Source organism: Pleuronectes platessa, chromosome 2 (genome assembly GCF_947347685.1).
Source record: "Pleuronectes platessa chromosome 2, fPlePla1.1, whole genome shotgun sequence".
Classification (NCBI taxonomy): Eukaryota; Metazoa; Chordata; class Actinopteri; order Pleuronectiformes; family Pleuronectidae; genus Pleuronectes; species Pleuronectes platessa.
The window spans coordinates 11,809,746-11,835,509 of record NC_070627.1 but is presented as its reverse complement, the minus strand read 5'-3'; the positions used below and the strand labels follow the sequence as shown (position 1 = coordinate 11,835,509).

At 42.5% G+C, this 25,764-nt stretch overlaps 2 protein-coding genes and 1 long non-coding RNA gene across 3 annotated transcripts in view; 1 reads left to right on the top strand and 2 right to left on the bottom strand.

The window, feature by feature from the left end:
- Positions 1-638: 638 nt before the first annotated feature.
- Positions 639-8,843, bottom strand: plch2b (phospholipase C, eta 2b). The gene is given in 21 exon segments (XM_053445974.1): positions 639-661; positions 774-1,839; positions 1,936-2,015; positions 2,239-2,385; positions 2,471-2,555; positions 2,651-2,775; positions 2,857-2,964; positions 3,076-3,261; positions 3,359-3,447; positions 3,545-3,636; positions 3,765-3,837; positions 4,059-4,219; positions 4,324-4,495; positions 4,568-4,688; positions 4,791-4,994; positions 5,081-5,174; positions 5,255-5,425; positions 5,992-6,121; positions 6,327-6,570; positions 7,432-7,578; positions 8,492-8,843. Coding segments are annotated over 21 exon segments (3,870 nt in total).
- Positions 8,844-10,501: 1,658 nt separating this feature from the next.
- The window catches only part of skib (v-ski avian sarcoma viral oncogene homolog b), a 34,388-nt gene continuing 19,125 nt past the window's right edge, over positions 10,502-25,764 (bottom strand). The window contains exons 2-7 of the mRNA XM_053444118.1: positions 14,442-14,555; positions 14,201-14,304; positions 13,866-14,101; positions 13,044-13,318; positions 12,709-12,939; positions 10,502-12,610 (exon numbers count right to left, since the gene is read on the bottom strand). Coding sequence (XP_053300093.1) covers positions 12,389-12,610; positions 12,709-12,939; positions 13,044-13,318; positions 13,866-14,101; positions 14,201-14,304; positions 14,442-14,555 — 1,182 coding nt within the window. The 3' untranslated portion in view covers positions 10,502-12,388. The remainder of the gene's footprint in view (positions 12,611-12,708; positions 12,940-13,043; positions 13,319-13,865; positions 14,102-14,200; positions 14,305-14,441; positions 14,556-25,764) is intronic.
- LOC128459030 (uncharacterized) lies at positions 15,056-18,439 on the top strand. The gene is made up of 3 exons (XR_008342083.1): positions 15,056-15,156; positions 17,953-18,112; positions 18,209-18,439. It is a non-coding gene; the product is annotated as an uncharacterized LOC128459030 (long non-coding RNA).

Genomic DNA, 25,764 nt, shown 5'->3' with positions numbered 1-25,764 from the left:
TACTGTTAGAAAAAATTACTAACAGTAATCGTGTATTTTCTAAGTAACCTTTGTCTGACTCAGTTGGCAATGGCATCAAATGAAATCCAACTATTGTGAAGAATTATTTCATGCATAAAAACTTTTGTCTGTAAACATCCCAGCAGCATGAATACAACAGTTTGGATTGTAAACCTCACAGCAGGCCTAAAACAATAAAAAGTCTAACTGTGTAACTCTGCTTCATGTCTTCATATATCTAGAAAGTAAATCACAACTGCTTTATGACTTTCCTCTTATTTGTTTTTAAACCCAAACTCCCTGACATTTTTTGTACTAGGAAATAACGTTAATTGATCACATCTATTTCCATCATGGCCAAAAGACAGAGCTTAGGCATAAGTGTCTGACTAATATCTATGACAATCTGTTCCACTCCAGTCCACCAAGTGGCAGTAATGCAGGAGATCATGACAAGGGATTTTTTGGGAGGGTAAAAAAATTCCCTTAGAGAACTTTGTTGGAAATGCATGGAGTTTTTCCTGTTACTGGGGAAAGTTGCTGCAGTAGAAGTGAAGCTTTTGTTTGTCCTCTTGCACCCCTTCGTGTTTCGTTGTGGCTCATCTTCCTCATCTGAAGGAAAATATTTTCTTGAAGTCTCAAATCAAATCTGCCGTATCATCTAAAACACACACACAGAAGTTAAAAACAGAAAACAGGATTTAATGCAGCCACTTTTGTAACTGTTTTTATTTTAATTTCCAAATAGTAATCACAATTGATTCATGACTCACCGTCGGGAAAAAGTGGCGATTTACAGTGGATTTCTCGAATCTTTTGGTCAAACAGGTTCCTCATCTCCCTCTGCAGAGTCCCTTCACGCTGCCCTGTGTCAGCTGGCACACAGGAGGGCACAAACTCCAGGCTGTCTGTGCTGCCGCCGCTGCTGCCGCCTGATGTGCTGTCCGACAGGCAGAGACCATTGGGTACCTGCTTCACACGGTTACTGTAGCTGCCATATTTTGGTGCTCGATGCGTCTGCCATTGGAGTTGCTGGTTCACCATGTGAGGGGAGGTAGTTGGTTTTCGAGGGCAACTACGTGAGCGGACCTTTGTCCGTGTCAGGGTAAAAGGCCGGGGGGTGGCTGGAGCCTCCAGGGTCCGTCTTACCCTGGCAGGGGAAGATGGAGGGATAAGAGGAGTAGGTTTGGCTTCAGGCTGGGAAAGAGGCTGTGGCACAGGCCGATGCTGAGGCAGTGAATCAGTCAAACTCTGAGTTTCTGGTGGTTTTTCAGGTTCTGGTTTTACTGGTAATTTGTCAGATTTTCTAGGGTCCTCTTGTTCTAATGTGTGAACGGTCTCCTGCTCTGCACAGCTTGACTCTGGTGGTTCATGAAGTTCATTCTCTGCTTCTTCTTGAATTCGATTTTGGCTGTCGGGAGCAGGACCGTCTGGACACGAAGCCTGGGAAGAGGTCTCAAGGTCAAAGCTCTCGGCTATCACACAGGGAGCAGCCCCCATGTGGTGGGAGTCAATGGAGGACATCCGGCTGAAGATTCCTCTCCTTGTCTCGGCTGGTTCATGAATTTTAACTCTATGAGCTCGCCTCACTGGCTCGCTCATGGCCCCTTTGTGGATGGCACCCTTGGCGGCTGGCCCTTGAGCCAGAAAGGACAGATCCCCGTTCCTGCTGTCCTGAGAGATGGTATCCAGATCCTTGCGGAAATAGAGAGCCCGTCCATCTTCCGAGGACTGGACGGAGAAGTCCAGAGACGTCTGCCGTGGAGGACCCTTCATGTGCTTCTGAGCTGCTTTCTTGATGTGTTTTCTGGCAGCTTGCACTGCATTAGAGGGTTTGTTCTGTTTTGTAGAGGACACAGAAAGGTTTTAAGATATACTTTTTTTTTTATTAATCTGAAATTAGATATGAATGTTAAGAATTTTGAAACTGCTCACCTTTCCTGATATATCATAGATAGCAACATGAACAAAAATGGATGCCTCTGCCATCCCTTCCAGGTACACATGCCGATAACCTGCAAATTTAGCATAACAAAGGTATTCATAATAAAAAAATTGTTTAAGATTTTCAGATATATAATGTTTTGTAACAATTAAAAAGTCCTTGTTTTATGAATTTTTTTTGTGTGAGACTTTTGCTGCACCTAGCCTCTTTGCTAGGTGCAGCAACTTCCTGCAGAGTCTTGTAAAAATTAATTGAACTTTTACTGAGAGCAAAGATCTTTCTATGTCATGTACCTGGCATCATACTGGTGAAAGCAACAGTCCTCTGTCCAATGAAATTTTGCCCAATGGGATCATGATCCCACACCTGGAAACGCACCAGGGCGATCTGTGGCATCTGAATATTGAAGACGAGGGTCTCCTCCCACATTGGGTTGAAACCTGAGTGACGATAGAAGAGAAGTTACATGGACTGAAAAGCACAAACTTGGTACGGCCTGACCTGAATTGTAGTGTGCACAGATACCGTTATCATCCACGACCCTGGTCTGCTGCTTGGAACAATCATTATTTAGACCGATGATCTCAACCTCTACAAAGGGATCAATAATCTGAAAGTTTAAAAAAAAACATGGGGACGATTTTAGAGGTACACGTTTTTCAGAGTTCATAATAATCATTCCATGTCTGATATTGTTGACCTCACCTCTCCTCTGTCCCCAAACATGGAGTCTTTAGGTTTGGGAAGCTGCTGACCACTGATAATCTTGAGCACTAACTGTGTCTTTCTGCGTCCTGGCAGAGGATCCTCCAACATTGGGTTGAAGGCAGCTGATCAAAACAAAAAGGTTCACATGTCTTTGCATAATGACAGCTGCCATTCACTCCTCACAAACAGCATCATACACATACCTTTATGCATGCACTTAGGCTTCAGGATATAACCACAGTTTCCATTGGTTGAGAACTTGGCTCGGTTCAGTTCGAGCATGCGTCCCTCTGTTTGATAGTTCATCGCAACTAAAATCAAACAAACACAAACAAATGAAAAGCTGCAACAATAAAACACTGACATCTTATTGTTATTTTTTTTTTTTACTGAGGCACTGCTATGGTCTCTTATGTTCTGACCCATATGGCATCCTGTATTCCAGTATGGTTGAGGGTTGAAGTTGCTGGAGTCCACTCTGTAGTTGGATGGGTAGACTCTGAGGAGCTGCCGCTGGTTGAAACGCACCAGCTCACCTGGCTTCAGCTGTAAGATCTGGTTCATCACAGTCTCATTGAGGGACGATACCTGCCAACTGTTCAAAAATGCTTCCAGAGACAAAACAGCATCAAGTATTCCATTCTCAAAACTTACAATGAATAGTCTCATTTATTTATGGTTCGCTTTAATTTCTTTTGGATTTACCTTGTGTTTCTATGTCGTGGACACGAACAGATTTAGTGTATTTGACCAGGTCGGACAAAGCTCGAGACAGCCTCATTGTTTTCCTCTTCCTGATGGAGCATTTACAGACACACAGTACGTAAGTGTAACAAACTATACAAGGAACATTAGATGACTAAAGCATCTAAATTCAATGATTAGTCTTACTTTGGGTGGTAAACAATTTGGGTCCTTTCCCTGCTGCTGTCTGATTCTCCCTCAGACATTGACTTGTTTTTCACTCGAATTCTCTTTTTCCTCTGAAAAATACAAATTTTTTACTATAGTCTAAATAGTAAGCTGTCAGATGTTTTATTTGCATTTTATATTTGTTTAAGGATTAATGGGGAGGGCGATCGTTAAAAAGCATTTGGAAATAATTGTCTACCTTTCGTTTGAAGCTCCTCATGATCGATCTGCCAAATCGTCTCTTCTTCTTATGTTGATCTTTAGAAGTAGCACTACTGTCATCCTGGAACAGTCAAAGATAATATATTAGCAAGCCAACTAACCAACTAATCAATCAACCAACCGATGAACCCTCCCATCCACCCATCTACCCACCTACCTAGTTACCAAGCATCCATCCATCCAACCAACAAACCAACCAATCAATCAATCAACCAACCCACCCATCTACCTACCTTCCTACCAACCAGCCCGAACCCATCCAGCCATCAACCCTAACCCAACCAACCTAAAAACCATCCATCAATCAACTCATGTTTCACTTGCCTGTGGGTCATCATCATCTTCATCCTCTTCATCATCATCACCAGTGTCTTCATCAGACACATCACCTTCCTCAGCATCGGGGTCGAGGTTTGCCGCCAGCTTTTTCCCCTGAAAAAAAGAAACAATACAATTTCCAATTAATAGTCACTTAGTTCTTTTGTCTCGTTGGTCACTTGATAGAGAATATCATGTGTTGCTGTCAGCAACTTTACCTTGACGAGAACTTTTCCTTTCAGTATCTCAGGGGAGGGCAGCTTCTTGCAGTCATGCACGTTGACTGTGGACAGGTCCAGTTTGTCCTGCAGCACTTCTCTTAGGTACTCAGCCATCTTTTTCTGCTGAGGCACAGTGCAGTGGTTCTCTATGGACAGGATCACTGGGTACCTGGGATAGAGGGTTGAGGGTGTGTTACTTGAATTACTGATGCTATTCACTGTTACAGGTTGTGAAACTCACTGTGATTTCGTGAAGGCATATTTGTCGATCGTTTCGATAACCTCTTTGAAGAGGATTTTTGATGTCAAGGTGTAACCATGGTGGATAATGGGCTCTCCATCGGGTCCATCCCAGCAGTCCACTGAAAGAGCAGAGGGAAATTGCATTACCTGGACTGTGAGGCCTCTGTTGAGATGAAGTATTTCATAATGATAGCTGAGCCTCTGCCTTTACAGGCCCTTACCCTCCACACAGCGACAGCCTGCCTGGAGAACGTAGGCATACATTTCCACCCTGGACTGAGACAGTAGCTGGTCACCTGTCAGGTAGGTGTTGTGTGATGTGGAAATGAAGTAGTTACACAAAGGCTGTGTCATGTCCTGGTTCACCTGATTGTGCTCGGGGTTGAAGATGTCTCCTAAGGGACTCCGCATGTAGTTGGTGAAACCTGAAGTGAAAAACAGTTTCAGACCAGTGGTTTTATTTGAGCCTTGATGTCATGTGATGTGATGCAAATGTTTGCATTCGACATACCATCGATACCCAGTACCGTCCGCTGCAGGTTCTCAGGACATGGCTCAAACTTTGCCACTATGTCAACTAGATACTCTTTGGCCAGGCCTCGCATCTGTGGAATAAACACCATCAGAAATCATCTTCACTGATGCAAATAATCGTTATTATATTTTTTTGCTCAGTTTTTGATACCTTCTGTTCATTTTCCAGGAAACGTGCAAGGTCGTGGAGATCCATGACTTCTTTCTGGTTGCTGTAGGAGATCATTATCAGATAGAGGTCTCTGCGTGTGGAAATCATCTTGTAGAACAAACAGAATTCTTCAAAGCCCAGAGAGCCTTGGTTGTCGTCTGTGTCTGCCTCCTACAGATAGAGACAAAAGTGTTGAATCAGCCAGAGTCAACTCTCTCCGTATGTGTGATCTGATGTAAGCACCCTGCCAAAGAAAATACAGCACCCATCTGAAGGATGTATGTCTGTCAACATCAAACATGACGATGCTATCATCAGGAAGCGATAGTGAGCTACAGAACTAAAAAAACATTGCAGTTCAGCTGAAATGTCTATACATACTTTTATGATGGCTCCATCTCAATTCTATTGTCTTAGCCATGCTAGCAGCACAGTGTGGCTCTGTTATTTGGATTGTTGGTCTGTTTTTTTCGGCCCACCTTGTTGCAGACTGGGATGCATTAAAACCATGAATAAGATTTCCATGGCATAGCACAGGTGATGGTCAGTGTAGCTTTGCTGCCTCACAGAACTGTTTGCGTCTGAGTTTGTTAGATTAGTTCTAAGTCAGCAGCTAAATCATGTAGCTTAATTGTGTTTTGCAGGCATGCAGACCCAGTGGTTAGGACATTAGTGACACTATATGACTAAAAGAGCAAACATTCAGAGATGGCATCGCTGGTGGATGTAAGTCTTACTTGAAACATCTCTTTGACTTTCTGTTTGGGTAAATTCACGTTGAGTTTGTGGAGCAGCTGGTGAACTTCTCCGATGCTCAGGGTGCCGTCTCCGTTTTTGTCGGCCTCAGAGAAAGTCTGCTGTAGCCACGTGAGGCTGCAGTTAAGGAACAAGGATCACGATCTGGTAAGTTCACATGTGTTGACTATTCTTAACTTCCTGTATGATTTATCCAGATGTTAAGTTCAGATTGTTTTTGTCATCACATTTAGGCTGATTGACCAGTTTAAAACGAAATGAGGGGTCGAGTCATTGAGAGATTGAACATGTGCTTGCTGGGTTGAAAAAAGGATATTGATCACGGGTTCGTTGACGCCGGGCCAGACTGTCTTCGTCACTGATCCCAGCCATGAGGTATTTCAGCCCAGAGATCCAGGTGCGGGCCTCCTCTGCGCTGTTTGAGACCAGGTCCAGGGACTTCACTCGCTCCCCATAATAAATACTGTAGCAGCAGTTTGGGTCGAAACGGTTGTCCGCGTACCTCCGGAAGATCTCAGATTTCTTTCCCTCACAGACTTCATGGATTGAATCAATAGTTACTGAAACGGAGGAAGGAAGTATGATCACTGATCTACAAACATTTTTATGCAGCACACTTGTCAGTGGGGTTTGTGGGATACCATGATGTTTCAAGGGTTATTCTCTACTAGGCAAAACAATTCTTGGACTCTTTGGACTATTTTGTAACGTTTCACATGTCTTAAATTGTATCCATCATGTTCTTAAATAGCCTTGAATTGAACTTGTTGAAGGTCGAAACCTGCAGAAACCCTGTCAATGTTTTTATTTATATCTTCAGTTATGGATGTTATTCACAGTTTCTTTGTTAAAATGTATGGGATTATTAAAACAGATTTATGATGGATTAAAAACATATAGAGTTTAGGCTTGCTTTGGCAAAATTATAATCCTTACATATTCATATGAAATGAAATCTAATAAATAAATCAAATCCGAGCTGTTCAGCAAGCTTTTTATAGCATCTTCTCCGATTAAGCATAAAAGTACAATTGTTCTATTGTTACATTTATGAGCAAATACTGCTTTTAATAATAAACAAATAAATATACATTTTCGGTCAGAGGGATCAGAGTATTTGTTGATGCCTCTACGTTGGTGCCTCTCAAAATATAGAATGAGGTTAACGTGCAAGCTTAACCTGAACAGAGGGTAGGACCACATGATTCTGCAACCCCACTGAGAGAAGACATGGTTCAGTCTATTTATTCTTCTCCTAATCTTTGATAGGTCTAATTGGTCAATTAGTGATGTTGATTTTACAGCATTTACTATCTCATCTTGTGTTCAGTGCTAAAGAGTTTCCATCCACAAATTGCATACGGCCGAGTAATGACTATTTCGATGTTCAGCTCTCTGAATTCAGAGAGATGACGGCTCACTTTTGGCCTTGTCGTGTTTCCTGGACGGCCGCCATCTGATGCAGGACTTGTGCTCGTCCAGGTAGAAGAAGCGGACCAGACCTTTCTTCTTCCCCTTCAGTTTGGTCATCTGAGTGCCAGTCTGCATGGTGCACATACACCTCTCCACTGCGCAAGAGCAAAAAGAGACATTTTTATCAATGGTCAGTACAGTCAAACTCTAACCCAAATATCAGATAAAAGGTTGAAATGTAGCCTGTTTGTGTTTAATATTGTCCATTTAGCAATACAGTGATTAAACCAAAAGTGCGATACTGTTCTGTTCAGATAGTATGTGAGAAACTGAGCAGAACCACACGTGTTAGTAGCAGAGAGACATTATGACTAATTGAAAAACATCCATGAAGCACCAGAGCCAAGTGGAGGTTTACCATGTGGCTCTTGTTTATGAGATTATAGGCTGCGTCACAAATGGATTTCAGGAGCTCTTAATGTGTTGATGATACGAGGCACAAGAGGGAAAAGACACACAGGCTTCAAATGATGATCGTCTGAAAACCCAAACCAATCAATTATCAGCCGCCTCGCAACGGTTTAAAATATATCTCCGTGCGGCTTTGTTGAAATCTGAAGGGTGCCTCAATGGTTATACAGCATGTCAGATCCAACTATTTTATTCTAAGGCCCAGGCCACCCGTCCTCAGTGTGAAGCACTGCATTTGTTTTGTGTGCAGAGAGCAGGTAACCTTTGTTTGTAATCTGAAGCTCAGATACATGTGATGCAACCTGGCACATCATTCAGGCTAATCCTAAAGGATTGTCTACTCTCCATATGCCCATTATCTACTCACAGGCTTCCCAGCTCCCCTGCTTTTCTCTTCTGTTATAAATGGAAATGCCCAAATTTTGGCCATTTACAAGAGCATAACACAGTAAAAAAATCCCAAATGACAGGTTGGGGTTTTATACTATCACAGTAATGTCATACGTTTAAAAAAAACCTCTTCAGTTTGCAGCAGATTTTAATGATATTCTGCACTAATGTGAGTGTTTTCAGGCAAAATCATGTCATGAGTCTTACCTATTTGACCCAGCCTCCATTTAGGCTGTGCAACCATGCTGCCCCCGATCCAGAAAAACTCCTCTGCCAATCTAGATATGGACGCTTTCTGCCATAGTTTTGGTGAGCTCATGATGGACGGGCTGGGGGAGCTCAAGTGGCTCGAGGCCTCTTTCCCCTGATGGCAGGAGGCCCTTGCCAGCGAGGGGGAGAACATCCCTGATGACAGAGACCCCAGGGACTGGAGAGTGGTCTTCTTGGGTGACATCGAGGACAGCGGCGAGCTGCCACCCAGTCCTGGAGACAGAGGGGCCATTCCTGGGTTGATGTTCATTCCTGAATCGTAGATTTGAGTCCAACTATCCAGTCCCATTCACTCCACATGAACCCACCTTCCTCCTCATTCTGCTGGGCTCTTCAGAAAAAGGGAGTTCTCAGGACAGCGTCTTTCATGCAGCTTCTAAAGTCTCAGCATATCTACCAGGTAACATCCTCCCACAAAGGATCAGGGAACAATATTCCCATTCTGAAGCTTCAGTCCTCATCCTCCTGTGCCCAGGGATCCAGCCATAGAGTCTTTTTTATTTATTTCTCTCTTGCATGGCGAGAAGGTTTGCAGAGAGGAAGTGTGCAACATGTGTCACTAAATCTTCCTCAAGCTGTAATCCCGGAGTGAGGCTTCAGCCTTGCTCTCATGGAGGGATTTCCACGCAACCAGTAAGCCTCTGAGAAACCAGAGAAGAAGAGGAATGGTTCATGAGTTAATTTAACTACACGTATAGCAGCCCCTATCATTATAGGATATATATATATATATATATATATAGAAATCATATAATTTGAATAATCTGTTGTAGGGACAGAATGTATAAGGACTTACAGTATGTCACACTGTTGCAATTGATTAACAACCAGGAAAAAAAACTGTCTTCAACTGTATGCAAAGATCTCCCCCTAGAGGAAACTGAGAGACACACAGTACATGTACACATTTATCTACATCATGTTACTACTGCATATAAAAGGAGATCTACTGTTAATTAAAAAATATACTATATAGATTAATAGATTTACTATAGCTGGTATTTCAAGCTTTCTGTTTTAATTTAGTGCTCTTACATGCATATATGAAAACCAAACTCTTCTGTTAGTCTTTCTGGTTCAAGATGAGACAATATACACATTTATTTTATTATATAAATTAATAGTTTATGGGGTGATATGACACAATAGACATTTCCCCCCTGAGGATATTTTTTACTTGTCATTGAAAATAGTTGCATTATAGATTTGATCAAATGTTCATTTAAAATGAAAATGCTCAAATGTTAACATAGTCCCCCCATAGACTGAATTTATATATAAACATGACAGCTCCCAAACCAAAGCCCCCCTGGTGACTGGCTGCCAAGTCATAAACTGACCTCCTCCATATAAGCGGATGGGACATGGAACTAAAAAGTTAAATTGGTATGAAATATGGTTTCTGTCCTTTTAGGTAGTTCCTTATACACTGATGTACATTAAGGTGCACATTTTCCCAGTAAGTTTGTTTTTGATTAGTTATTTGATGCTTTAAAAACGAGGTGAAATGTCATGATTGTGTCACGAGTTCGATACCATGGCTCCATTCCTCGAATCACTACTGCACAGACCCCGGCTCCGTATGTGCAAGATGTTGGCGTTAGCATACGGGATTTTAAGGCTTCATTTCTGGATAGTGGGACAAATTGGAGACGCGTCGTCGATATTTGTTGGTCATAAATTTTCCTTCAAACAGAAAGGTCAACCTGCTGGTGGCACTGGAGGAAAGGTCAGATGATCAGCATAGTCCTTTGCATACCTGGTCACATTTAATACCCTGGGGAACATGATGTCAGAATCGTTACTAAATATTATGAGAATCCATTCAATAATTGATGGAGCCTACATTGGAGCTCATGCTTATGGCACAGCTTAAAACACAACCACAAATATGCACACACACTGGTTCCATTGTGGTACAAAAGAAAAACACTCCTCAGAACCCTGTAGGATTGATTTAGATTTTAATGGGTATTATACAAGTTCTTCGAAGGAAAAACAAAAACATTGTAAGAGGCAAGTGAAACCTCACTTCCAAACCAAAACTACAACAGTATCAGCTAACAAAATGGATATTGCTATTACACTGTACCCAACAAATACTGAGCGAGGGTATCATAATGATAAGACATAAAAGTGTTTCTTGTCTATATATATATTTATATATATACGAGAGCACCTAAAGTTGAAACCACGAAAAGGTGTCGCTTCTACTCTATTTGAAGGGAGGTTGGAGGTGCAGAGAATTCAAATCCATTATTCAGTTTTTGGTCTGTGGTGTAATATATACTCTATAATTCATCAAATAATAAAGATTCTTCTCAAATAAACAAAATCAAGGGAGAAATTATAATCTGTTTCAAATCTACAAACTCTACTGATAGGTCAAGTTCGTGACTATATTTATGGTTTACCACCCATTCTGGTAAATGCCCTGTGATTGCAATGATATTCAGGGATACGACATTGAAATTGCAAATCCAAATATAGTCTCTTTTTGGTTTCAAGTAAGAGCAAGAAATAATATTCATAATCATTTTAAGTCTGGAGCAAGCAAACATACCAGCAAATATCTTATTTACAATATCATTGTATGTACATCAGAGGATACTGAGGGAAAGTATGCTTAAATTCCAAGTTCATGTTAACTTGGGATTTAAAAAAAAAAAGTAACAGGGAGTACAATGCACAACGCAAGGTTCTTTTCTTTAAAAAGTGCAATTCCTTTTCTTAAAGTAAAAAAATATATATCCATATTTTGTATATATGTAGAAATGTTGTTCATATAAACAGCATTTGTTGATTTAAGAGCCTAAAACCAGTGACTAAAAATGAATGCTTTCTGTTAATAGGCAGCAATTTATTATAGAATATAAATTATTTTACAATACTCAATAGAAAATCAGAAGTACCGCATTTCAACAAATACAGGCAGCCGTCGAAGTTTTTTTCTTTTCTTTTAGAAGGGCCTCTGTAGACTTATCTGCACTAATGTGGGCAAGAATTGTAACTATTAATCACATGATTTGGTTGCAAAAAACATTACTGGAAAAAAAACAATGTCCAAAGAACAAATAAAAGTTGCGTCATAATATTAAAAAGTAACACTTCCATAAAATATCTAAAGCATAAAACAGTGGTGGACCTGAAGGCAGCCCACGTAACCTCCAATACTTCAGGTTTATAAAATACAAAAGGTAGACAAGCTCGTATACACGCGTACATGTTTGAATATGGATGTTTTTTTTCTTGCCTGTGGAATAACAGTGCTGCGCAAGCAATATTTCTTAAAAAGTACATCCTCTACACAGTTATAAAAAGCAAGCGGATATTAAAAGTAAATAGTGGTAAACTGGTGTCTCTTGTTTCCAGTGGTCTGCAATGACACCTTTGAGTGTACCAATATTCTGTGGCACCGAGAGTTTCGTCATCTGATCGTGTTTCACCAGGCGCAACTTGTTCCTTCCCTTCATATTCAAGTAGTGTTATGTGGCTATATTTGCACATCGTAGGATAGCTTATACCAAAATAGAGTCCGTGGACAGCGTCAGGTGTCTGACGTCACTGGAGAGATGTGTTCATCGCTGAAGAAGTCTTTCTAATGCTCGACAACATGCTGAGACATCATGCTACTTTCCAGTTCATTTCATTATATTCATATATTGTCATAATAATATCATGTAATATCATATCATATTATATATGACAGATTTTTTTTTCCTCTTACAAAACTGCCACTGTCGAGTCTCTTTTCAATAACAGGAGGTGCAACAAAGTCCATTAATCATACTCCTTTTGTTTTGAGTCCTTATCTCCAGGTCTGAATGTGCAACTTTAGGATCCGTTGGTGAGTTGTGCGCTCTGTCTGTGTTTATCTGTGTTTGCGTCGCTGGGGTCTCCGGGGGGGCTGCCGTCGGCCTGCAGCGCCAGCTGGATTTGCAGGTCTTTAACGACGCTCTCCAGGCTCTGCCGAGCTTCCATCTCCTGCTGGAGCTCCTGCCTCAGCTGCTCGCGGTCCGATTCTGCCTGCTGGAGCTGCACATGAAGCTCTTCAATCTGCGAAGCACACCAGACAGCAGTTAGAGTAAATGGAACACATGTGCAGGACGTGATCCATAATCTGTTGGTGGTCAGGCATCTTGCAGACGTCTCACCTGAGTGGAGTACTTGACCCGGAGACGCTCTGCCTCACAGCCTTTGTCACAGACTCGCAGCTGCCTCTCCCTCTCCAGCTCTCCCTTCAGCCGCTCACACGACTCCTCTGCATCCCTCATCTTCCTCTCCCAATCCACATGAAGGCGTTCGATCTCCTTCCGCAAGTTGCGCTTGGCTTCAATGGCCTCACGAAGGCGTCCTTTCTTGGCCACCCTCACAAACTCTAATTCCTGTGAGAAACATCAGAATAATGTCATGTTTGAGACGCTGATATTCATGAACATATCACTGTTGCGCCGCGGTGTAGTACTTCACAAGAATAGGGCTGTCTTACCTGCTGTAGGCTGCGTTTAGCTTGCACAGCAACTGCCAGCTTTTCCTCCTGCTTCACTCTCATCTTGACAATCTCCTGCAGCAGCTTCTCACGAGCTTCTTTGCTGTCCAGGCCCGCGTACAGCATCTGTCTCAGGGAGTCCATGTCTGGGCAAACGGGCCCTGACAGCCAGACAGGTCCCTCCTGAGCTCGAGGGACACTCTGAGGGGTGAGAGTCTGAGACACGCTGGTACAGGCCGACGGAGGAGAAGCCAGGGAGGAGGGTGGCACTGGACCTAGGGGAGGGAGATAAAGAGATTTTATATTAGAAAAGTCAAATGTGTTAGAATGTTGTGATATTTCTCAAAGAAGTAGGCAAGATGTAAATGTGGGTGCTTTTCTTGTTCTTATTTTCAGCTAAATGTTGTGACCATTCAATCATTATATTTACTTCTCTACTGCGTTTATAAATCATTTCAAGGTCTGCCCAATTTTACAATAGTTTACACAACACTTGATCCATGTGTGTGGATATGAATATATTTTATTTAATCATATTTGTATATATTTCAAATGAGTTCTGCTACTCTGCCTTTACACCCTATTTTTTAAGCCTCATAACAGCAAAAATCGAAAATTCTATTTTCTCTTGCACTTCTTCCATTGGACACCTGGTGGCGTATTTGCACAGGAGTCACCCCCAGACCAGTTCTGCCATGGCTCATTACCAGTGGGGATCATGTGTGATAAAAGTTGTAACTGTAAAATATGTGTGTTATAAAGGCCGACCTCTGTGAGGGATAAATTCTTTAAGTATTATTCCATGTGATGGGTGGCACTCACGATCATCGCAGTCGTCCACATCAATCTCTCCATCGGTGTCCATGCTGTCAGCTTGTTTGCAGGGACTGGAAGGGGACGGTTTTGCTGCAGGCTGTACGTCTCCATTATGCAGCTCCTGTGGCGGCCTGGAAATGGCTGTCAGTCCCCTGCCAGGAGCGTGGCTCTCCCTGGGATGGACCAGGGGAGCGAGTGTGGGATTAGGATCCGTCAAAGCCTCCTGATTCTTAGAGTACGACCTATGGAAGCAGTGGAGGTAGATTTAAAACATTTCACTCTACTGAGTTCAGATATTATGTCTGTACAAGTGAAACTGTTACAGCTTTCAGATGACTCACCTCTCCACCTCGCTCTGAGAGGCTGGTTTCTCTTTCTCTGCTGCTTTCGGAGACCAGGGGCGGAAAGCAGAGGGCCTCTGTTTCAGTTGGACTTGTTTCAGATCCTGGAACAACAAATGAAACATCAAGCTCGGATCAACCCACAATAAACCACCTCTGGAATCTTTATATTAGCTGTGTTCTCTTCAGTTAACAAGACTGAGACATGAGGTCACATTTAGATGAGTCCACGACGATTCACCTTGTGTGCAGACTTGGACAGGGACTGTAACCAGTCGGGTTTCCTGTCTTTTTCGGCTGATGGAGATTGCAATTTGTCGAGTTTGGACCTCTTGGCTGCGACTGGGCTGGGAGACTGTGGGAAGAGGAGAGAGAATAGATGGTTAATCATCATCATCCTCTGCAGAGATAAAGTGCAGATATTACATCACAGAGCACTGTGGAGATTTCAAGAGCCCACAACTTCTAAAAATGATCCTGTGTGACTGTAAATGGTATCATTCATAAGCAACGCATGGATTTGTCAGAACATGAGTGTGTCCAAAAATGATTTTCTTTTGTTTTTCTACTCAGCCTTATTTCATATTTGCAGGACAAGAGCACAGAGTCACAGTGAGGTGGAAAACAGAGGAAAAAGAAAACCGTGGAGAAGTCACAGGGAGGGAAGGAGGATATAGAAGATGTGTCTGTGTAAGCGTTCAGTCTCTGAGCTTGGCAAGTCCCTGTGTGTGTGTGTGTGTCTGTGTGTGTGTGTCTGTGTGTGTGTGTGTTAGCGTGCGCACAGGGCTTTGAGCTGAGCAGACACTCAAGCTGGTCTGGCTGGCAGCCAGTAGGGCTACATTGCTCCCTGCCAGGCAGAAGAGGCGCCGTCAGGTGGAGCAGATCGACTCCCAGAACCACAGAAATATTGCGATATAGAAGCAGACGGCGGGAGACAGAGATGGAGACGAATTAAAGTAATTGCACTCCGATCGGACAGACAATCACGTTGCAGTGTGCAGAGAGGGATGCATGTTAATGCAGGGCTCCAGATGCATGAGGCAGACTGTGCATCAGGGAGGGACACATCTGCCTCAAAACACTGAGTCTCAGGAGCTTCTTTCTCGTATATTTTAAATTGTCTGTGTGTGTGAGAGAGACAAGCTCCGGGCTCGTGTGTTGAGATAGCTAACCTCCTCAGCCCTCAGGTCTGCACTTGTCAGACAGGGGATATGTTTACCTAGGCAGGCGCAGAGGCCAGCGCAGACCTGCCTGCCTCGCTCTTACTCACTACTATGACATTCTGCCTTCAGGAGAGGCAAACACTCGCCTCTCCTCGTCTGCATGTGCGATTGAAGACAAATGATTACTCTGTGTACCTTCGAAATCCTCAATGGAAACACTCCTGCAGGGTTGCATGTAGTTGTGAGAGCTTAATCGTTGTGTACAGTAATCACCTCAAGATGGAAATGACAAACCTCATTTAGCATTAAGCGAGAAGCCTGGTCGGTAATGAATCATGTCTCACAGCTTTTTTTTTAACACAAATCCAGATGCTGTTTGAATGTGAGTGTGAATGTGAATGTGTGTGTGTGTGTGTGCGTGCAGCAATGTGTGGGTGTTGTGTGGGTAGGCGAGGGGGCTGTGGGTGTAGACCTGCATATGTGTATCTGGTACAGTGTGTTAGTCAGGTCTGGCACCACAGATCTGAAACCACAGAAACTGAGGTCGGCTGCAGTTCCGAAAAAAGTGTATTTCAATAGTCAACTGTTTAAAGAGCTTTAATGGTAATGATGACAAAGTGTTCAGGTCATTTATCAAGCAAAATAATAGTTATTCTCTGGTTTGATGTTCTAAAGTTTTAACATTAAGTTGTAACAGTTTTAATTATTATATGTGGAGTTTTTTGGAACGTTAATGAAACAGAACAAATCATCTGATGGGAAATAGTGAAGTTTATTAGATTTTATGGACTAAACCATAAATCGGGTGCAGACCCCCCACAGATTACTGCAAAAAATATTCCTTTAACTGCTTAAAATACTTTGCCCCCCCCCCCCCCCCCTCATTATTAGAGCTTTCTTTCACTGCCATCTTAACACTTATCCATTTCTTTAAGCTCCAGATCTGGTTATTATTATTACTAATTATTCTTCATAAAGAGAAGAAGAGCTTCAGATTCAGCCTCTTTCACAATGTCAGGATGTTTCCACATAATCACTTTATACATTATAATAATAAAATATATATTTTTTTATTATAGCCAACATTTGACTGGCTTGAAATCAAGAACACGTAACTAAATAAATCAGATTGCTAATGTTATATTTGTTTGATTTGATCATTAGGTCAATCAATTGCTATGAATGATGATAAATTGCACTGCTATATTGAAGAATTAAAAGTGCTGTTGAACCGCAGGCTGAGTAGCTTCAGGTGTAAGTGCTGTGTTTGTCTGGACGCTCCCCTCACATCTCCCTGACTCACAAATGTCTCTACCTGTCTAACCAGTCACTGCATTGCAGACGCCCATTCATGCACAGCACAATTACTGTTTGCTTTAGCTACCGTCTCCTAACCCCAGACCTCCCGCTGACTGCGTGTGCGGCTCAGCGGCGGTGACTCGACCCCTCACCTGCCTGACTCAAGGCCAGTGGTTTCCTAAGAAACTGCTGCTCTGGTGTAATCAGACTCTGTAATTACTGACGTGACTGTTGTTTTCCCGACAAAGGATGTCGGACCGTCTGCTGCTATTTCTACGCTGAGGTCTGCAGCTCCAGGAAGGCTACGAGTGCTAGACATAATAGAGTCAGAAAACAGACACTCCCAGACACCACAAGGGACCTGCTGGCTAAATCTGACACTGACCTCACAGGAGAGCAGCCGCACGGGCTTTACTCACCACCACATCATAGACATAGCATGGCCACAGAGTCATAACACCCTCCTCACACATTCTACTGCCTAGCAGGTCCCATTGAGCCAGATGATAGGACAACTCCCCCCCCCCCCCCCCCCCCCCCCACTCTCTCTCTCACTCCCTCACTCTCCGCAAGAGTCTATCTCTCCCTGGTAAGAGAGGGAGGCTTCGTCGGAGGAGTTTGCTTTGGCTGCTTCCCCTGTGGGAACTGAGTCTTGAGTGGGAGGGGGGTGGGCCAGGGGGAGCGGGACCACAGAGGAAGCACTGAGCTGAAGGAATGTATACTTGAAGGCCAAGTACAGCCTCCCCTTTAAGACTCCATTCAAGCATTGCCCTTTTCATCTCGCTATTGTATGATATTTCTTTGAGGCCCTGTAATGAGGGAGCGTTTCAAAGCAAACCTGTAGGCTAAATACTGTCTAATAGCGGCCGGGCAGGAGTAGACCTGCTTTATTTTTTAATTAGTGCAACATAATGGCATGGTAATACCAGGATAAGCCCCAGCTATTTTCATGCTGGCATGGCAGATATTCACAGAGACACACACGGCACATGGGAAACATATCAATATCTATTCCAAGAGCGCAGCGTTTGACCTGCTCGAAGAATAATGTGTCGATATATTTCTAACTGGAGCGTGATGAGCGCTGAACTGTTATTTCCCTTGAACGTTGAGCAAATGAACGATATTTGATCATTGATCAGTGATTATACCAGGACTCACTCTGCAGAGATTAGTTAACAAATGCTTGTAGAGAAAAATAAATTCTTATCACCAACTTCTGACTGGTTTAATGAGCCCAGGTTTTGATGTAACTGTCTCTGACGCTTGAACTGTGAATGCTGTTGATAGGGACTCTTTTTTCAGTTTGCCGCTGCCGCCAGACACAGATAAGCAGGAGCCCGGGTAGAAGACAGAGAAGGTTGAAGAGGAGGAAGTGTGGGAAAGTGGATAGATGAAGAGGGGAAGAGGAGGCTGATCGAAAAGCGCTGAAGGATCAGAGGCTGACCAGGTATCAGACTTGACAGGTGGTAAGTTGTGTGGTTAGGTTGAGGCCCTTATTCCTCCTAAAGTAAAGTTTATGAATTGTGTTGTTTTTCTTTTACAGATCTGCGAAGGAGGTTATATTTTGCAGGATTACTTAAAAACTATAACCAAAATACTTGGTGGAAGGATGCTTTGTGGATCAGGAAAGAACCCATTAGATTTTGGTGAAAACATGGCGAGAAAAAGCGTTTTTATCAACGTTTTCATTGAATTTATGGATCTTGATGAGAAAATTCCGGCATGTTTAAGAGTTTGATATTTATGCCCATGTACAAATCCAAATAAAAATCAGTATCAAGTGACTTTAAATGTGGTGTCATGAGGAGACAGTTGGTCCTGGGTGGAGATGTGGTTTGTCTTTATTTTTAGTTTATCACCGGATGATCTAGAATCTCTCTAATCTCTCTGTCACTGCAGAGACTGTGCAGATAGAATAGGTGAACAAGGTCATTGGTTAATTACCATGCTACTATTACCGTTCTACACACTTTCTTTCTAACCTGTCTGACCACTGAACGCTGCAGTTTCTCACCCTGTTGGTCTCTTCGCTGACATTTTAGTGCACAATAGTAAAATCTCGCCAAAATAAAGAAGACAGATTTTCTTAACTAGGAAAGCTATACTTTTCCCTGTTTACACTCTTTATGCTATGCAAAGCTAATTGGCTGCTTGCTTTAGCTTCATATTCACTGTACAAATATGTGAGAGCAAGCAAATGAAAATGTAAATTTCCTTAAATGTCGAACTATTCTATTAATATCTTCAGCTCTGTTTATGTAATGTGGAAACGTTGGCTAGTCTTTAAATGTTTCGTGTCTGTCACACATGAAAGACAATGACGGGGAAACCTGCAGAATCAGCTGCGGTGCTATAATTTTTTAAATAAATTTTAATAATAATGAAACCAGCGAGAGACAAAACATGGGGCAGCACTTATCTGCTGAGACAAAAATAGTTTCCCCCGCTGAACTTCCTCGGGCAACAGTCATACAATACCAACGCATGCTGCATGACAGCATGGCATTAAGAAAAGTGCACAGCAACAAGACACAACAGTTTCAGATTACGACCTCCTTTTCCCTCCTAAACCCCTAAATGTAATCCCCAGATCGACATGTGCTTAGTGGGGCGCTGTCTCACTCAAGGGCACACCAACTGGTACGGCTCGCTCGGCCGACGGCCTTAGTTGGAAGTGAGAGAATACTAGTTGGAGTAATCTGATCCCCGCGGTTCGGTGTGGACGGTCGCAGGGATGCCTCGAGCTCTCTCTTCAACTCTCACCGCGCGAATCGTACGACTGTCCCTTGATTTATATAAAGCCCCGTGGTCACCTCGTAACAGCTGGGGGGAAATTATTGGTGTCTGCCCAGAATACCCCTGAAACTCCATCCCTACTCAGCACAGATGCAGCACAAGCTCCCATTTCCCCTCCGTAAATCTTCGCTTAATTTATCCACGTCTCCTCCTAATACATTCTGTCTCCGCCGTGTCCAGTTTGAGGATATACCGTTTGTGTAGCTGAACTCTCTATGACAGTGCGGACACTCAAAGGGAGCTGCGGGGCCTGGCATAAGGTTGGCATTACAGCAAGGCTTATTGGATTGTCCTAATTGTCTTTAGGTTTGAGACTTAATGAGGTCTGAGGTGGACGCAGGATGAGCTGCTGTCCCTAAAGGTAGAAAATAACCCATCAGGTCCACACGGCTTGACACTTATAGCCGCGAGGCAGGAGAGCGGCGCATTAAAGCAGTGCTCTCCAGTTGTCAACCATTCACAGAGTGAGACGTGTGTGGAAATGTATTGATCTCCTGACCTCAGTGGAACCAGTTGGGGTCATTTCTACACAACGCCATTAACATATGTTGGTCTGACTTTATGGTGTCATTCGGTTCCTCCATATTGTACAGTTACAGTGTGGAGAAACATGGATCTCCACTCAGATTTATTTCTGGTGGAGTATTTCCTGTTCGGGGGCCCGAGGATACAGAGTGTCATATGCTGTACAGATTGTGGAGCCGTCTGAGGGAGATGGTTTTGAGATCCTACGAATAAACTTGAATTAACTTGACTGTAAAGGTTGCAGTAAATTAAAGAAACAATCAGTAAAAGATCAGTATATCAATGGGTTTTAGTAGATGTCCCTCTAATGTATATAGTTCCAATAAACACTTTCCTTTAGCTCTGTTATGGTCTCTACCATTCAATATTCATCTATAACTGTTAAATTATATTTCAGTATATTGTTGTAATTTTGTCTTTCTGCTGTTTGGTGCTAAGCAAGTACTGTCAGTGTATTTTTTGAGTTTTTTTGAAAACCTTAAAGTGGTCGACGATTAGATGGAACTGAAAATGGTTTCTAAGCTCCATAGTCTGGTAATGACTATCGTTGGTTTCATCATAATAATCCACATCTTTCACATTGAATTCATAATTAGATGTTGATATTTAAAACAGCAAAAACATACTTCCTATAAGTAATTCTTGTAAAAATGAAAAGAAATACAAGTAATAAAAAGTAATGTTTTACACAGACTTATAATACACACCCTGATTTGGAATTTTATTACAGTATTCATGTTAAATAATTGCTTTTAACAGATTGTGGCCTGGGGCTCGTATAGAGACATGACTGATTTGTTAAAATATATTCTATTTTTGCTTTGAAGACATAATGCACATTATTTACTTCGCTCAGTACAATGATACATGTCATCCAACGTGAATGAAACTATTAAGACACAATAAAGTAATCTGTTGCTGACACGTTTCATTTGTAGTTTCCTGAACATGAAAAAACTTGCTCCTGACTCAAGTTGAACTGCCTGCCGGTGCATGAAAAGATCACCTCGTTGGCGAGAGCAAACAAAAAGGAAGATTATTGTACAACCGTGCGGCGGGAAATGAATTCCAATTCAGGTCCAAACATGGCAGCCATAACAACAGCAAGACATGCCCGGCCGCCCGCAGCCTGCCTGCCTGCCTCTCATACAGTGTGTTGATAGTGGAGACCAAAGCACTCCTTTCCCTCAGAGGATGACCTCACGGTAAAAAAGGGCTCATAAGTTATTTCAGCAGACATGGAAACCCTAAACTAAAAGACATGAGCGAGACAAGAAACAGATGTCCCTGCAGATTACACATTATTAGCATGAGCATGTTTGGTATGGTTGTGAAACAAAGTAATCTTAGGAAATGAAACATGCTCTGTGACTGGTGTATTTATAGATGTACATAGCGCCAAATTCAGCAGATAGTTGTCTGAGCCCCCTGCTGCACTATTGGAATTAGAGAATTAAACATTACATTGCAAAATCTGACGGAAGACAAAAGGATGTGGAACACACACACACACACAATGTCTTTATGCTTCTGTTCACATTTAGCACACTTATAATGTAGGAGCAGCTGCAGTGCTAACCAGGAGGCCGGAGGGGATGAAGGTTAACGAGAGAGAGAGAGAGAGAGAGAGAGAGAGAGAGAGAGAGAGAGAGAGAGAGAGAGAGAGAGAGAGATTACATATTTATAGGATTTCATTTAGTGCTCATGAAGGGCTAACATTAATTTTAATACTCGAAACACATTCACTCAACTTTCAAGAACACCATCAATAAATAAAAAGAAATCGTCTGAGATATTGTGAGGGAATTCAATTTATAAGCCAGGGTAAGACTAACGTGACTTGTTTTTGGCTTAGAGACAAACAAATGAAATATTTAGTTATGTAAATGCAGCTGTTTTTCTCGTCTCTTTCTCGTCTCCTATACACCAGCATGTATTGATCGAAGAACGAGCCGTGACCAGGTGGTTTCGGCTGCAACGCTACTTGAATACTCTGCCGTGATTCTGATTGCCTACGTGCCCTTGAGCTGAATTAAGGGACGAGCTATGAGAAGGTCTTTTTCAGAGCCTCTAAAATGGTTCCCAGATCAGGCGTGTTCGAGAATACTCCCCACACCTAAAATAGAGTGAGTGTTGTTCCAAAATTACAAACCAATCAGCAATTTTAAAAACTCTATCAAGTATGGTACAGCGGCCACTGCAGAACGTTTGATGGCGTTTCTGTGGCTGTATCCTGACTTTCATACTTGTGTGCGTGCCTTCACAGAACTTGATCTCTGTTGTGCAGCAGTGCCAACGCCATCTTTGCCATGCAAGCTTAATCCCTAGGCATTACACTGACCCTCATCTGAGTCTCTGCTGGTAATGCATTTGGGTATTTTTTATATTTTTAAAAAGGTCTGTATCTCCCATTCATTTATTATGATAACGTTCAATGTAATTGTAATTCACATGTGCTTTTAAAAACAATACTCAAGGTTTTAAAAAGGCGTCTGTATGATTCCTAATGTGTAGATTAGAATTTACAGCTCTCGATTGAATAAAGTAGCACTTGCACCCATGAGCAGTGAGAGCTAATTTGTTGTCTTAAATAATCAAGGATGTGATTTCTAAATATAAAAAAAACGAAGCTCGGTTTGCCTTGATGATATTAACAAGGACAAACAACAAAGATGTTTGTAATTTTGGCTTAATTTGTAACAATAATTCTGGGTAAGTACAGAAGGGTTTTGAAATAGATGGGCGTATTTCACAACAAAAAGAAATATCTAGGTTGAGGTCTTTTCCCTTTTTCCAAGAAGTGGAGCGAACCAAAGGTTCACGATAGAGAAATTGCTAAATGTTTAAGCCTCTTAATAGAGTTCTTTTAAATGGAATTCCAGTGATTTAGTATTGGACATTCATCAAGGATAGGAGGACTTCCTCAGGTCAAATTAAAAGATGAATGGTCGACATGGAAGCAGAAGAGGCTGGAATATTCTGACTTTTAGTCCCCAAGCTTCAAAATGCTAGATCCTATACATTTCCCATGATGCAACGCAGTAGCATGCTTTGTCTCGCCCTTTATGTGTGTAAATGCCCTGATTTTTCAAACGTAATGGGCCATAATGAGATTATGTTATGTTTTATCATGATAGCTTTTCTAGAGACCATTAGGACGTTACACGGATTTCAGAAACTGAAAAGTATCTTCCATGAAAAGTAAAAAGACCTTTTCTTTGGTAGTGGCTCGTACTAAAATAAATCCAGTAGTAAACGAATACAAGATTGAGGAGTGTTGAAAATCTGTGGGTTTGTATTTGCAGGGGAATAAAACAGACAACTTAAAATCTGTGGTTTCTTTCTGATAAATACAAAAAGAAAAGCTCTGTCCCTTCCCGGGCAGTCCGGCACGTTACCAAGCCTCTCTCATCAGTGGACTGATGTCGCCAGGCTGAAAACCTTGGTTTGTCACTGATAAGCACATCCCCGCCTCTATGCAGGGAAGTGTGCGCCGCCATTCTCGCCGTTAGCACACTACCCCTCTGCTCTATAACAAGACAGTAAGTCCAATGTCTGACTGGCTGAGTTTTAATCCCGCGGATTAATACTAATGCCACGGGAAAGAAGGCGGAAAGACGATTAAAATGTCACTGGATAACCTCTCCACAACCCAAACAGTAACAGCTCCAAATACACAGACCATTATATCACCCGCAGTACCTGGTACTGGATGACTCCTCTGCATCTCCCTCGCAGGGCAGAGAGACGGTGAAGGAGTCATGGCAGGAGGAGGCTTTAGGGAGGGGAGGGAGATCAACTCGCACGCAGACTGTTTGGTTGCAACAGGGAAGGATCACTGGGTCTAGACCTCCAGCGTCCGAGAGATTGACCGGCCAGATGGACGGTCAGAGCTCCATGTTAACTACTAAGTACAGGCGGATAAAACTGTTCACCATTGTCCTTAATGAATCCTGAGCAACAATTTGTATGTAATGTTTTTAAATCAGTAATAAAAAAAAAAAAAATCTCTTGTGATATTATACCTTTTTCCTGCAATTAGTTAAAATTAAAAACGTGAAATGAAATTCCTGCTTGTTGATGAGGGTCAGTTGATCCTCAGAGGGTTTATGTCTTGTCGCCATGTCGCAATTAATTATTAATCTCATCATCTATTTATCTGCCAATTATTTTCTCAATAAATAAATTGATGGATCGGTCAATTCAATTGAGGTCTATTATAATATATTGCTCACTAACACTGAGTTTCATTAGAGCCCATAATTAAAACGTAATCACAGAAAGGCTTCATGGTAAGCTGAGCCCCATGACCCCCCCCCCCCCCCCCCCCCACCCCCGAGCAGCCAGTGGAGACGAGGGCAGGTGGCAGGTTTATTTGGAAAGATGAAAATGGGATAAATACAAGAAGTTAAGAGGTGTGAGGGGATGGGACGGGAGCAGAGGGGGGAATTTAGGGGATGGGGCCATAAAAGCTGTGAGGGGGTGAGGTGAAGTTAGGGTCACTGCTCACAGGGTCCCATGTGATGTCATTTCACCAACGCCGTCCCGAGAAACCGCTCGGGAGCTAATTGGTTGAACCAAGGTAATAAATCCTACTGAAATTTATAGATCCCGCTACGTTAGCATTCTGCTGAAATGCTGCCTTCATGGTCTCCAGGTTAGAAGACCAAATCTGCAGCCCTGTTGTTTGTCAGACCACTCAAACAATGACATACTATTAAGTGCTGCGGATTCATGGCGTCAAAAGAATTAGCTTTGAACTTCGAATTTAGCTCGTAACCTTGAGAGAGAGGGTCACACCGTTTTTTATACGTCGCCATTATATATCACATATTTTTCTCACACTTAAAAGCATCCACCAGAGAGCTGCACTATTTGAAAAGTGCAAATGGGCCAATTCAGATAGGCAGGAAACATTGAGAATAAAGGGCTCATAATAAAGAGCGGTGAGGAGCCTTGACGTGGATGAAAGGAGAAAAAAATGAAGAAAGCCAGTGGGTTTTTAAGTGTTTCAACCAATTAACTGTCGACACATTTTCTAAACTACACTGGGAGTTGTCTCCTCTCAAACCGTTCACCTCTCTCTGGCAGAGTGACGGTCGGACTCAAACGTACGGGGGCCTCACAGCTCAAGTATGTGTGTACAGTAATATCTGACAGAGATCAAATAGCATTTCACTTGTTTCCACTTGTTCGAGGAATTGTCTGTAAGGGAAATAGGGGGATAAAACACCCACAACATCCGCTCCTAAGATCACACATTCCATCCTTAAACACTGGTTTTGTTTCCCTCCTCCGTTAGGAAAACATATCTGCTTACAGAAGTAATTAGGTGAGAGGGCTCGCGCCTCACAGCTTCCATAAAATGAATACGAGCACTCTAAAATGGCGAGCTGAAATGGGCGGGGGGGTTGACCGCAGCACATCATGAATTCTGCAATTTGCCGTCTGTTTCTTGACTCTGAAATTTTCTTGGAAATGTCTTTTCCTGGATGATCTTATTGCACAAGAGCCTGTGTTTTTCTCCATGGCAACCACATAACAGTAGAGCCCAGCTAAACTCTGACTCAACAAACAGAACTCCACAAAATACCCACTGCAGCGCCAGGGTTTTCCCCCCATAGCCCAGCTTTCCTGCAAACGCTGCCCGGGAATGGCCTTAAAACACAGGCCGAATTATCACATTGACCGTGAATGAAGACGCATGCAGGGATTAATCAGGGCACATGCTGCATGTGACATGCTACGGAAGATGTGTGCGAGGGAAACAGCCATGCT